Source organism: Leuciscus leuciscus, assembly GCF_965113295.1.
Source record: "Leuciscus leuciscus genome assembly, chromosome: 17".
Taxonomy (NCBI): domain Eukaryota; kingdom Metazoa; phylum Chordata; class Actinopteri; order Cypriniformes; family Leuciscidae; genus Leuciscus; species Leuciscus leuciscus.
In genome coordinates, this window is record NC_138741.1 from 36,211,431 (window position 1) to 36,225,923 (window position 14,493).

Consider the following 14,493-nt stretch of genomic DNA (forward strand, 5'->3'; position numbering starts at 1 on the left):
TCATGGTTGGACGGAAAAACTCTGTTTATACTCACCTTCTCAAAAAGAATGAGAAACTACAACTGCTTAAGTGCGTGTGTCATTCAATTCAACTTTGTGCCAGCAAAGCCGTTGAAACACTGCCTCGCAATCTCGAGTTTTTAATTTCACATTCGCACAACTGGTTTTCTCACAGTGCACTGAGGCGCAGAGAATATGCCAAAATTTACCAATTAATCAACCCCGATGAAACGCCATTGATGCTAGTGCAGCTTTCAGGCACTAGATGGCTCTCCATATATGACTGCTGTGTCCGTGTGTTAAAGCAATGGGATGAGCTGAAGTTACATTTCCAGCTGTGTAAAGATGCAAAACGATGCTATGATGCAGAAGTACTCTACCAGATGTACTGTGATCCTGTAAATAAACTGTACCTGGAGTTTCTTATGCCCATCTTACATGAGTTTTCTAGAGTCAACAAATTGTTCCAACTCGAAAATGGGAATGCGTTTAAAATGCTGGACTGCCTACAGTCATTTTTCCGTACACTTATCTCCAGAGTAATCACACCCAGCGCCATACCTCCTTCTGATTCCAAACTCCTTGATGTCAATTTGAATGACACAACCAATCATCTGCCCGTGTGTGCGGTTAATTTCGGCGTGCAGTTTACTATTACTCTTGGAGAGGCAAAGCTGGACAGCACTGCTGAAACAAATATGAAGAACAGATGCCGGGATTTCCTTCTGGAAGCAGCAAAGCAGGTGCAGAATAGGCTCCCAGCAAATATCAATACCTGGAAATCCATGTCATCGTTCAGCCCATCTGTGATTCTATCACAGAACAAACCACAGTTAGCCACAGTATCCATGCTGAAAATGTACACTGGTGATCTCGGGGCCCTGGATGCACAGTATCAGGCAATCAGCTTCCATGAGTGGAAAATAAAGGATGACTGTCAAGCAGAACAGTTCTGGGCGGAAGTTCTGAACTACAAGGACAGCAGTGGGGAACAGTGTTTTAAAGATCTGGGCCTGTTTGCGCTGTCTCTTCTTGCGATGCCTTTAAGCAATGCAGATGTTGAAAGGGTTTTTTCACAAATGAACCATGTAAAATCTAAATTGCGGAACAGAATGGGGCAGAAAACACTCAGTAGCATATTGTACATTCGCTACGGCCTAAGAAGACTTGGAATTTGTTGCAAGGACTTTGTCCCAAGCCAAGAAATGTTGCAGCGCTTTAGTGTTGGGATGTACAGAGGTGGAGAGGAGACCGCTGGTGAGATGATGGACAGTGCAGGGGAGGAGAGGGATGACCTTCTTTTGTAAGGTAAATTTGTAATTTTTATAGTGTTTTTGTAATATATTAATTATCACAGGCTTTAATAAAAAACAAGTAGGCCTAGTCCTATACTATACTAACAGAAAATACATATGGTTCAATTTTATTTTATTAAGCTAAATATATGTTACAGCTCCCCTTAATGCTCTTGTCTTTCCCTTCTTGTCTTTTTGTCCTTTTCCTTCTCTCCAATCCTATTCAGCCTCACAGGTGATCAGAGATGAGGAAAGTGCGTGCCCTCCGCTTTGTTGCAGTTCGCTGATTTTTTTTTTTATCCTTTTTTTCCTAATCAGTTTATCCTTTTCTAATAAAGGAGTGGTTTCAGTTTAATATGTTGCAGGCTCATTTATTGGTAATAAATGATAATGCGGAAAATAAATAATCTAATAATATTGGGCTTGTTTTGGGCTTGTTTTTGAAGCTCCAGTTGCTTATTTGTCTCGCGAGAGTTGGCAACTGTGTTGAGGAGGGGGCGCGCGCGCGCTGCTCAAACAATACAGACTCTGATAAGTGAAGCAGCAGCAGCTCCGTGTCCTGTATTAATATATACATATATCTCCCCTCATCAGGTATGAATTACATAAAAGCAATGAGAGTATGTTTTTTGACATGTAAGAGTTTAAGAAATGTTAACTACATTGTTTAAAGTGTTTAAGTTTACTGTTATTACGGACATGTAAAAGTTCGCTTCAAGTCACGTCTGTGTGCTGCGTCACGCGTGCTAGTTACACATTTCCATGCTAGTGATGGAGACTGTGCGGTCTCAGAGAAAATACGCAATATTAGAGTAAAGTCCACAAATAACGTGTTTTGGTGAAATAATACAATGAGTAAGTTGTAAGTGCCAAATAACTGTGAAAATGAGTGTCTGTACTAAAAAGTGTATCAGAAAGAATAATTCTGGCAAACATGAACACATTTTTAGGATTTATTCACATGGAAAATGTCATAAATGTTATCAGTGAATATCTCATAGTACATAATGCTTAATCTGTAGACACAGCAGTAAAGGGAAAATACTGTATATGTAGTTCTGTTCTATATTTTGTGATTACTGAAATGATGCGCTGTCATTGATTGACATAAGAGTGATTGAACTGTTTTACATTGTATAAAAAAACAATACAGACTCTGATAAGTGAAGCAGCAGCAGCTCCGTGTCCTGTATTAATATATACATATATCTCCCCTCATCAGGCGGTGAGGGTACTACACCAGCACAGCCTGTCTCATGATGACCCGTGCTGTTGTTTCAAACACTTGATGATTACGAGTGATGAAGTCCAGCAAGCTCTCGCAGGGTTCGGGATACTCCATAACCAGAGTGAAATCTCTAGGATCTTCAAACCACTCGAATAGTCGTATGACGAAGGGGCTTATGGGTTCTTGCCTCATCATCATCAGCAGCGCCACTTCTGTAACGAGAGGTTCGGGATTCCCAGGCTAGAGAGAAGTAGCAGACTGAAGGTTAGCTGGGTAAAAATCTGAAGAAAACATCATTTTGAAATGTACTTTTCTTTGATCTTTTTAGATCCGTTCAAAAGAGCCTTTTCAGCTCAAAGTTATTTGGTGCCTCTAGGCTTATTTGTTGATCACATTTACACCTAATGCTTCCTACGGGTGTATTAACTACAGTAATCTGCACTTAAACAACTCAATACACATTCAGCTTTTGGACAACTTACAATATTAAGATAACGATCGTTGTGAATCTTGCGCATCCGCTTGATGGCAACCTGCAAAAAAAACAAAACATCCCAGTTTCAATAACAGTAACAGTATTCTAGCGCCTGAACTTGCACTGAGTATTAAACCATCTGTAAATTGTTTTAAATGTGTTTTGCAAGAGCAAAATGTTTGTACAATTAAGTAAGATTTACCTTTTTGCCATCAAATCTGCGTGTTCCCAGGTACACCTTGCCAAATCCTCCGGATCCAATCATCTTTCCCACATTATAGAGAGACTCAAAGGACTCTGAAAAACAAACAGAATAATATGAGACAATTATTAGCTTGCTAGATCCAGTGCTGGTCGAGAAAATAATATTATAATGGGGGAAATAATATTAATATTCTCTAAAAAACAAGCCTTATTTTGAGTGGAAACCAAGATAATACTGTTGAAAATAATGTTGGAGAAATAATGATTTACCATGATTTGGCTTGACGCCGGAGTGATCTGGAGCGGGTGATGATGGTTCAGGATCAGGAACAAAAGCCTCCACAACATCCACAACACTACAGGAACAGCAGCAGAACACACACTTCAAAGCCTTCCAGAGCCGGAGGAAACAACCAGCTATTTCCCTCTTCCTGCGTTCTGGAGCTTTTTCTGAAATGAAGAAAAAACTATTGAAAACAACTATTAGACACATCTCTGACGTCAAATTAAGCAATGACATAACTTACATTTTACTGTTAAATTCTTATCTGTAATGTTACAAATCTAAAGTAATGGGAATTGTTCACGCTATCCCCCTGACTTCTGCTTAATGCCTGCATAAATGTCCCAACATCTTATTTCACAATATTAATAGTCATTTTATTTCACAATTATCTCGATTACGAGGGCGGAGCCTGGTGATTCCGTGTCAACGATAAAGTTCATTTTCTTATTTTATCTGATCTTTTATTAAAAAGAAAACATACATTTCCAGGCTTCATTTGGCCAACTCTGGCACATGTGTGGCTCAGTTCTGGTAATGGCAAAGATCATATGGGCCATATCTTAAAATATATTTATATTATATTAAACATTGACTTTTATTAAATGCATAGCAATGTCTTATTTATGACATAACCGACTCTGTAATGCTCGGCACGACAGCCATTTTGACAATTCAAGAGCAATAAGTGGCGAAATATAATTATTTTCTGGATCGTATGCTGTCGAGAAGCGGCTTTCTGTGTGTGTGTTTCTGGTGTGTGTCAGACAGCGCAAGTGCCATCAAGTTCATGCCTTATTGAGAGCGTTTTGCTAACATTCCCATTCAATTAAGGAAACATTATTTCTAAATGTTCCCTGAACGTTCAAAACGTCCAGTTTTTTCAACGTTTAAAACATTTTCTATCTTGGTTAAAGGAACATTCTATTTTATAATTTTGCATTATGGGAACGTTACTTTTGAAGGTTCTCGGAATGTTCTGAAAATGTTAGATGAATGTCCAATTCAAATATTTTAAAATATCTCACCTTTTGAGCTCTTGTTCACTGGAGAAGCCTCCACGGCACCCTGAGCAGTTCGGCCATCTGAAGTCTCTGTTGGCTCGACAGGAACTTGACCCGGCAGCGGAGGACACAGAAACCCTTCGAGGCTGTCGGAACTGGACAAACCCTGTTGGTTTGGGCTCTCCAATCCATCGCCACTCCACCTCCACTCGACGCTGTACGAGCCTCGGCTGCTCAGACTCAACGGCTCTCTACACCTCCTCTCGACAGGGACCTCAGAGAGGAACGAACCTGAGGATGACTCTCTACACCTCCTCTCGACATGGACCTCAGAGAGGAACGAACCTGAGGATGACTCTCTACACCTCCTCTCGACAGGGACCTCAGAGAGGAACGAACCTGAGGATGACTCTCTACACCTCCTCTCGACATGGACCTCAGAGAGGAACGAACCTGAGGATGACTCTCTACACCTCCTCTCGACAGGGACCTCAGACAGGAACGAACCTGAGGATGACTCTCTACACCTCCTCTCGACAGGGACCTCAGACAGGAACGAACCTGAGGATTGTAATATATTTGAATAACATGAGGAGACGTTCGTAATCTGGTGAACCTTTACTGAACAAGGCAACATAGAACGTCCATCATCTGGGTTCTGCTTCGCCCTCGTCCAAACCTCCTGACCAGCCGTCTGAGAGAAAGCAGCTCTCCATCTGGAGTGGTCTGAGGATGGAATATTTCACACATCACATAATTAGTAATGTTTTAATAATAATAATCAGTAATCAATGTCTGTGGTCAATTACAAATTTTTACTTCAGTTACTCAAATTCAAAAGTTTATTTCACATGCAAGGAATCAAATAAATGTGATCAAATGGGTTCTTCACATTAATGTAGTCAGTCATTGTACAACATCATACCATAAACCATAAATGAAAAATTAAAGCACTCACCTCCTCTTTCGCCCATCATGTGAGCCATCGACGTTCTCCTGCAAACTGAAATAAAAACTATACAAAATACAACACAAAATACAATACAATACAATACAAATCTCCTCAGAAATACTCCCCTAAAAATAAATAATAAAAGAAACAATTAAATAAACTCCTTCTAAAATTAGAAAAGAACAATCAAATAATAGTATTCTCGGAAATTATATGATGCTTTCAAAAATATAACTCTATAAAAAGGATATATCCTCCCGATGTCCTTCTAGAATAAAAGTCTCCTCTCAGAAATCCAGAAAACAGCTTCAAAGTCTCAAGATTTGCATAGAAATTTCTCTGCAAAAAGTCTGTCAATTCGCCTCGTCTCTCAATCGACAGACTGCGATATGTTCAAGTGTAAATATACATGCAGATTGCAGATTGATTCATAAAATGCGTCGCCATAGCAACTAAAATTCAAATCACTCATATGCGCGCACAGATAGCGATTGGTTCAAGTGTAAATATAGGCAGTATAGGCATGCACGCGCACATCGAATCTGATTATTAATAGTTACACATTTAATGTTTTCTTTAATATGAGATTATTTGTTTCAAACCAGTTTTATTATTAAAATCCGTGGAAAATGCGCATAAAAAGGCACAAGGGAGATTAAATCGGACATCATCTTAAACTCTAGATTAATTAAATTTGCCCATTTCCGCATATATAACCATTAAGGCCAATCAGCTTTCAGTATCACTAATGCGTCATCAAACCAGTTAGTAGTAGTGGTGAAGAAATCCAAATTTGAGAGAAAAACAATTATGGCCAAACTTGTATTGGATGGAGTTAGCCTTATTGATAAAAAAATGTAATAGTAAACTTATAAAGCTATTGTTACATTACACAGTTTACACATCCCCTCGATGTAAATCTTTCTGGAATAATTTTTTTGACAGTATTCACTGGAAGAGGGCGTGGTTACTCTCAGAGAAATACTGTATGTCCAATAAAAGTAGAGAGGTACACTTTAAGATTCTTCATAATGTTTAACGTTACCCAACCAACTCACAAATTGCCTCATTTGTTGATCTCTCTGACCTGTGTGTATTTTGTAAAGTTGAGGAAGAAACTTTGCTTCATTTATTCCACCACTGTAATCAGGTTAAGCCTCTTTGGGAGAGCTTGGGTTGTTATCTTTCTCACTTTATCAAATGTGATTTCAACTTTTCATTGAAGAATATATTCCTCTATTTTTCTGGGAGTGACTATGCTATTGATAATGTTGTTAATTTTTTTGTGTTTCATTGTTTTTTTTATTCACAAAAACAAATTTCTCAAGACTTTGCCTAGATTTGATGTCTTTATTGCTGAGATTTCCCTTATTGTAAAATCTCTTGAACTCATTGATAACAGTAAGAACAACAAGTTTCTTAAGAACTATGTACGTTTTTTTTCTTACTTGTTGAGGAGTCAGTTATTGTTTTGTTTTTTGTTGTTGTTTATTTTATTTTTTTCGGTTAATGTATTCAATGCAGTGCTGTTTCTTCTAAAGAAATTTAAAAATATATATATAAAAATCCAAATTTTTGTTGAATTCTCTATTAAAATTGTTCACAATTACTAGTACCCAGTTAACTATAAACTTGCTAAATTTGCTCTGCAAGTGAACGTCGTCTTGTGGGTCCATGATCTCAAAGAGGCACAAAATCACTTCCACGGACCTTCACCTGGACTGATCCTGCTGGAGGAATGATCTGCCTAACTCAGTCAGAGCTGCTGAGGCCGTGGACATTTTCAAGAAACGGCTGAAGACGCATCTTTTTCAGCAACACTTGATCCATTAATACTAACACTTTCTCTTCTATTCTAGATCTATTTATATAAAAGTACATGTACTGCGTTAGATTAAACCGGCAAGGGTCACAGCACTTGCATATTGTTGTCCTATTGTTAGTTTAACTGCTTCTATTGTTCTCATTTGTAAGTCGCTTTGGATAAAATTCTTCTATTCTTTGAATTTGATTTCTGAAGGATCATGTAAAACTGAAGACTGAGTAATGATGCTGAAAATTCAGCTTTGATAACAGGAATGAATGACATTTTAAATAATATTAAAACAGAAAACAGATATTTTTAAGTGTAAGAATATTTCACAATAAAAAAAGCCAACTTACTGACAGTTCTCCAAATAAACATAAAACAGTAAAATGAACTGAGATATTTTTATTGGAAGTGTTCATGCATCATACTAAGTTGATTCAACAAATTCATTACTTAAATGATGAAAACGTACAATGTTTTGTTGTTCAAACTAAATCTATAACTAAATCGTTTTAGTTTTCATTGAAGTTCGCATGTTTTGCAAGCGCGTGCGCAGTTTGAACCCTGAACGCATGCGCAGTTTGAGACTTCAGCTCCTCGGCGGTCACGTGTCTGTCTGCTGCTGGTGAGAAGTCGGTAGCGGAGTCCTGCCTTCAATTCAGCGTTTCTGCAGAATCACTGGTATGTGTTAATCATTTTTATAATCGACTGTATGTTATTTGTCATATATAATGTATATTGTGCTCTTCCCAAACTGATGGCCTGATCTAATTCACCAGTGCTGCCGATTTCGCACACTTTTGGGTGCTTTTGTCAATGCTGTTGTTAACTAGCGGTGTCCTGCCTATTCAATCCAGCGTTTCTAAAGAGTCACTGGTGTGTATTAACGACACACTGACGGGAATATTGTTCTTTGTGTTGTTCACTGTATCGCTTGTTTATACAAAGGGTTTGTTACCGCCGGCGCTCTCTGGAAGACTACATTACCCATCACTGCCTAGAACTACAGCAAACTACGGCAACTCAAATAGCTCAAAATACACAGCACGTTTAGTTTTTTTTTTTTTTTGGTGACTCTCCCTGCATTCCAAATGGCATAATGTTATGTATTTTAAAAATAATAATTTTTATTGTGAATACATTTATTTTAAATTCATTAATTAATTAATGATTTAAGTAATAATTGATGTGCTATATTAGACATTTTTGAAGTAGAAATTTGAAAGTTCAAAACACTGATAATTACAATAACTAGGTTTCCTGAAATAAATATTGTTTAAATATTGCTTAAGTACAAAGACTTGACTTGGCCTTTAGGGACTTGTGAACATGTTCTGGTATTTATCATTTTTATAATCAACTGTATGTTTTGTCATATCAAATGAGATGTTTGCTCATTATGTATTTACAGTAGTTGAGGAGTTCAGAGAGAGATGGCCTGCCGACTGCACCTTTTCTAAAGGATGAGGTAAACCATTTAATAGCAACTGTCAATATTAATAATTATTCTAATTATTATTTCTAAATATCTTCAAATGCATCATATTTTTGCCAGTGATGAAGATCTTTATTAGTTGAACATCTTCGTATGCTGTCTGTGAATGAATGATTCCACAGGACGATATATTCGATTTCATTTCACTCAGGTAATACATTTTACAACCAAACAGATTATTACGCCACAATAGCACTACTAGAAAGTATGACATTACCTGTTTTTTTGGACATATACATTAATTTATACATTAAATAAGCTACCATTGTTCACAGTTTATGAACACCCGCCATCCCGCGGTAGTTTGTGTGTATTGTTGCGCAGTGGCGTGCGAACTCGACTTGAAAACGAATGCCTTTGCCTGCCGTAGACACAGTTAACCAGTTTAAACATGCTTGCAGAAATATACATTTGATTATATTTTGGAGAACAGACAGAAGAAGATCCGGTGATGTACTTTTGTTTGTTTTTTTGTGTTCAGATGTTCAGTAGCAGTCATGAGCGCGAGCACATGTGGAGAGTTTTAACTCTTTCTTCTCTGTGTCAATTACATGCCTTTGAATGCAACACTCTGCAGATTCACTTTATTTCTACATGTCTAATAATCCAAATGTAGTTGTATAAGTTACTATTATACAAACCAAAGGACAGGCAATGATTTTCGGGCTACAGATGGCAGAAATAATGCTTGTCTCTTCTGTTTTTGTTGCAAAGATAGCCTATCTACTTATGATAATAATAGTCATTTAAATTAAATGCAAGAGATGCAAAAGCCTCTGAGTACCATCTGAAATTTTCTACTAAAAGAGCATTTTTATCAAGCTATGTTTATGTTCAGTTATTTCACTTAAATGGCAATGTAAAGTACCTATTAATTGTCATTAAAGTGAAATTACTGAACTTAAATATACAAGCTCGATAAAAATGCTTGTTTTAGAAGAAAGTTTCAGATGGCACTCAGAGGCTTTTGCATCTGAAGTCTTCATATATATATATATATATATATATATATATATATATATATATATATATATATATATATATATGATTATTACTTTTACTTTGAGTAAATATTTCTATAAGTACTTGTACTTTTACTTGAGTACAGTTTTTGGATACTCTACCCACCTCTGGTTAATTGATGCACATGATGTTGTATAACGTTAATGGTCGCCGAATATAACCACAAAATGGCGTTAACTGTTATCTACATCACAAGAGAAATGGACGAATCAGTCATATAAAAAAGTTATTCAGTAAATCGCTTTGGACAAAAGCGTCTGCTTTGGCCTGTTTAATAACATATAGATAATAGATGGACAATAACGAATGTCACCCATAACATCTATAACTAATGGTTGCCCTTTTCATTTTTCTTTCCTCATAGGTTCAAATACTAATAGCTGGACTGAAGTGGCACTACACCATGCCTAACAACAAAGGTAAGCCATGTAGCTATAGTGTAATTTAGATTAAAGTCAAATATTGAAAGCAACACATTGACCGTAAGAGAGAATAAAATAATAAATTACCCTTGTGTAATACCTATACTGTCATATTATTATTTCAATGAACAGATAAGAGCAATTAATTTGTGTTTTATTGTATATCTGCATTAGGGGTGTCCCCGACTATGGATTTTCATAGTCGAATCAGAATCGTCAAGTCTTGCCTATAGTCGACTAATAGTCGAATCATGTGTATGGGGGCGGGGCTTTAACATTTCAAAGCCGCGATGTACAGAAAATCACACAAAGATATAGAAGAAAATGTATAAAAACATTTTGGATCAATAAAACTAAGAAATAACATTAATAACTCCAGAAAGTCCACACTGCAGACAGGATTTACATTTCACATGCAAAAAAAAAAATTTCTTTTTAGCTAAACATGTTCACAGCATCCAAAAATCTAATTTTTTATTAACTAGTTTTGAAATCACTTGTACCCAATACCTGATCGAGAGAACAAATCCAGTCTTTCACTCTGTCTGTGTCCGCTGGAGTCTTTTGTGCGCGCGGATAAAATACACTCTAAAACACTTAACGTGAAAAACGTTTAACGACTCAATCTCCTAAAATAGTTAAATTAAGGAAAACCATGATCGCACTTCTGCCGGCCAACGTTAACAAGTTGGTTTTCCACGGGACATTCTAAAATGCTTAAAGGAACACTCCACCGTTTTTTGAAATAGGGCTTATTCACCTTCTTTCCTACATTTAGATAGGTGGGCAAATGCATTTTTGTCTCAGTGCATGCCTTGTTTTAGTTTTACAGGGTTGGCGCTAGCTTAGCTTAGCATAATGAATGGAATCCTTTGTTGCCAGCTAGCATGTCCTGAGTAAAAGTGATATAAAAAAAAAAAACCCCACCTAATTACTTCTTGTGGCCTGCGTATTCACAACGAGTACAAATAGCGATGCAGATTAACACTAGGCGATTTCCTATGCAGATTTTGACTTGGGACTATATTAGGGGGAAGCACAGGCGAAGCACTGCTACTTGGGCGCAGAGATATCACGCCCAAGTAGCAGTGCTTCGCCTGTGCTTCCCCCTAATATAGTCCTTAATATATAAGTCAATATCTGCCTAGGAAATCGCCTAGTGTTAATCTGCATCACTATTTGTACTTGTTGTGAATACGCAGGCCACAAGAAGTAATTAGGTAGGGTTTTTTTTTTTTTATCACTTTTATTCAGGACATGCTAGCTGGCAACAAAGGATTCCATTCATTATGCTAAGCTAAGCTCACGCCGACCCTGTCAAACTAAAACAATGCATGCACTGAGACAAAAATGCATTTGCCCACCTATCTAAATGTGGGAAAGAAGGTGAATAAGCCCTATTTCAAAAAACGGTGGAGTGTTCCTTTAACGTGAAAAAAGCTTTTAAAACGCTTAAAGGCACTTTAACGTGGCTTAATGTACACAGTAGCCTACACACTTTATGTGCAGAGAAGCAGATGAACCCAGAATATGAACGCAATGCGTTCCTCCTATATTTTTTATTTAACTATTTTAGGAGATTGAGTCGTTAAACGTTTTTCACGTTAAGTGTTTTAGAATGTATTTTATCCGCGCGCACAAAAGACTCCAGCGGACACAGACAGAGTGAAAGACTGGTTTTCCTGATGCTAAATCCAGCCTTGGAGAATATCCTTTCTGATGGTGTACATGATCCACACTTTAGATTTTCTTATCCCAGACATTGTTAAAGATTTAAATCCTTGCCGCCAAGACGCTCCTCTGTCGGTCACGGATTGAAAGTGAAACTTAAATCTGTCACGGGGTGTTTGCATTTATTCACGCACGTTAAAAAATATTTAGAAAGCTTCTTTCTTTGCACATTTTATATACAGCATTATCATAATAGGCTGAATATTAACGTATTGACAGAAAACCGGTAGTTCTATGTGAAATCAGACATTGAGCGCCCTCATATAGCCAAAGTGGCATGATCCTCGTTTCATAACACCTCAGCGAAGATTCGAGCGTGAGATCGGTAGTCGAATCAGGCTCCTCCAATCGAAGCATCGAATCTTCGACTATTCGGGGTCACCCCTAATCTGCATATCATTTTTTTCTGTTTTGTTTGGATAGAAAGAAATCAATGGCCGACACAAGTTACTTGTGTGTGTTAAAATATGTGTACTGACAAAACAATGTTTTGATTGTGATTGCTGTATGCTATTAACAGGTCCAGTGATTTGGATCATGGGCAGCAGTTACATTCGTCGTGGGGAAGAGAGGGCCAGAGAGACCATAGGGGCCAAGGTTCACTGGTTTGGCTGGGGTGGACTTCGATGGCACGGACTCCTTCCTTTCTTCTACCGGTCCCTTAGAGGAAGAGCAGCCCCGGATGTCCTGCTGATTCACTGCGGCGGGAACGACTTACAGTAAAAAAAAAAAAAATTGAACATTGTTACACGTTACATGTAGTTCATACAAAAAGAATTCTACAGTAAAAACTGCTTAAAATGTGGATTTCGTTGGAGTTGTGCCTCTACTATGATGGGATAATGTCCACTTTAACGCACCCTCCGAGACTGCCGTGAAATAGCACCGCGAATTGTGCAGAAAATGCAATAGGCGGCTCTTTGTGCATTGTGTAATGTGAAGTTCAAAAATTCATTCAAAATAATTCTACAGTAAAAACTGCTTAAAATTTGGATTTCGTTAGAGTAGCAGCTCTACTATAATGGGATTCCTTTTTTTTCTTTTTCCTTTTTTCTGCACCCGATGGATAGACTCGTTTCATTTTTGCGGTCAAATTTCCAAGACAACGATTTTACACGGTCGGTTGACTGTTAAACCGCGGCACCGGCGAGTACCATCTGTAGTTAGGGGGCCCGCTAGTGGCGGCGGGGCCCTAAGCAGCCGCTTAGTTCGCTTATAGGGAGAGCCGGCTCTGAGTGTGAGCGATACACACAGAAAGTGCTGTAAACATTATTTGAACAGGAAGATGTGCACTAAAAACACCATACTATTGGGGATGGAAAAGTATTAATTTGTTCATCCTCCTTCTCACAAGAGCCCCTGATACTTTTTCAGTTTCTCGCCTTGCCAAATGATGAAGGCGTATCTTGCAGTACATGGAGGCTGCCATCTTAACCAAGGTGTGAACATGATTGTCCTCAACACTGGTCTCAAACATGTGGTCGTGCAACTCTGAAAAAATATTCTTGTCAGCACAATCACTCAGAACCTGAATTATAATGGCAGCTGTCACTCCTTTTCCTTGAGGAAGCTTTCCTCCACTAGTATTCAGTAGTCTTTGAAAGCACCTTTCAGAGGCTTTACACACCTCCACAATGCTTGTTGGTGGATTCTGTAAGCCTCCCCTGTTCTTCAGGGCAATGAAAGCATGCATACTGGATCAGAACTCAGTGCAACAGAACAGGGCATGCACAAGAATTTCTCCTTCATCTTTTTCACCACATATCCAGCAATGTAATGGATAGCGGCGTCCTTGAACTCGGATATTGAATCGACATAATGTGAGATGCTGTAGTCGTGGTCAGAATCCAGAGGGAGTGCTGGTGTGACATCAAATTGACGAGAAGCTGGACCGACTGTCACTGCCAACATGTTGGTTCCATCTCTAATGAGACGGTTCCCGGTTCCATTTTTCACTTGATGTCTCACTAGGAGGCGTTTGTACGCAGCTTTGAACTGTCGGGCTGTAGGGTTGTTGTTGTTGTAGCCTCCGCGTGCCCTAACTGCAGAAAAGAACAGCTCAAGATGATCCTGACTGAGTTTGTAAGTGAGGAGATACTTACAAGGTGCATCCTGTGCTTCAACCAGCTCTTTAAAAATGTTGGAAATGCTTCTGGAGCTGGCAACAAATCCAATGGGACCCGTTTTCCTAGGACCTGCATGAAGATGTCTCCCAGAGCTATCTCTGAGCTGCAGAAGGACATTTTCAGCTCTCTCCAACAGACTCAGCATGTGAAGTTTATTACAACTTTGGAAGGAGCTTTGTAACCCTTTGCCAGAGGGTTCCTGCTGTTGAGAACATCAAAAGCTAAGTCGATTGTTCTCAGAAATTCGACGGTTTCCTCTGAACCATGAAACTGAGGCAAGTGAAGTTCCTTGTTGCAGAATTCAAGGGCATCTGCAACGCTGCTGCTGAAAACTTGAGCAGCAAGATTTACCTTCATCTTCTGATGTCTCCACAGAATATGTGCCATCTTCAGCTTATTACCCAGCCTCAAGGTCTATATGTCAGGAGAGCAACTCTGAGAAAAT

At 38.4% G+C, this 14,493-nt stretch overlaps 1 protein-coding gene across 4 annotated transcripts in view; it reads left to right on the top strand.

Moving 5' to 3' along the window:
* The first annotated feature begins 7,709 nt into the window (after nucleotides 1–7,709).
* Nucleotides 7,710–14,493, top strand: part of LOC309479489 (uncharacterized protein) — a 53,708-nt gene continuing 46,924 nt past the window's right edge. The window contains exons 1-4 of one of the 4 annotated variants that reach the window (XM_082143678.1): nucleotides 7,710–7,932; nucleotides 8,663–8,897; nucleotides 10,134–10,188; nucleotides 12,443–12,641. In XM_082143678.1, the coding sequence (XP_081999804.1) occupies nucleotides 8,853–8,897; nucleotides 10,134–10,188; nucleotides 12,443–12,641 (299 nt within the window). In that variant the 5' untranslated portion in view covers nucleotides 7,710–7,932; nucleotides 8,663–8,852. Of the gene's footprint in view, nucleotides 7,933–8,584; nucleotides 8,898–10,063; nucleotides 10,189–12,442; nucleotides 12,642–14,493 lie in introns of those variants that run through there. The other 3 variants (XR_014199228.1, XR_014199227.1, XR_014199229.1) reach the window with 3 other exon arrangements.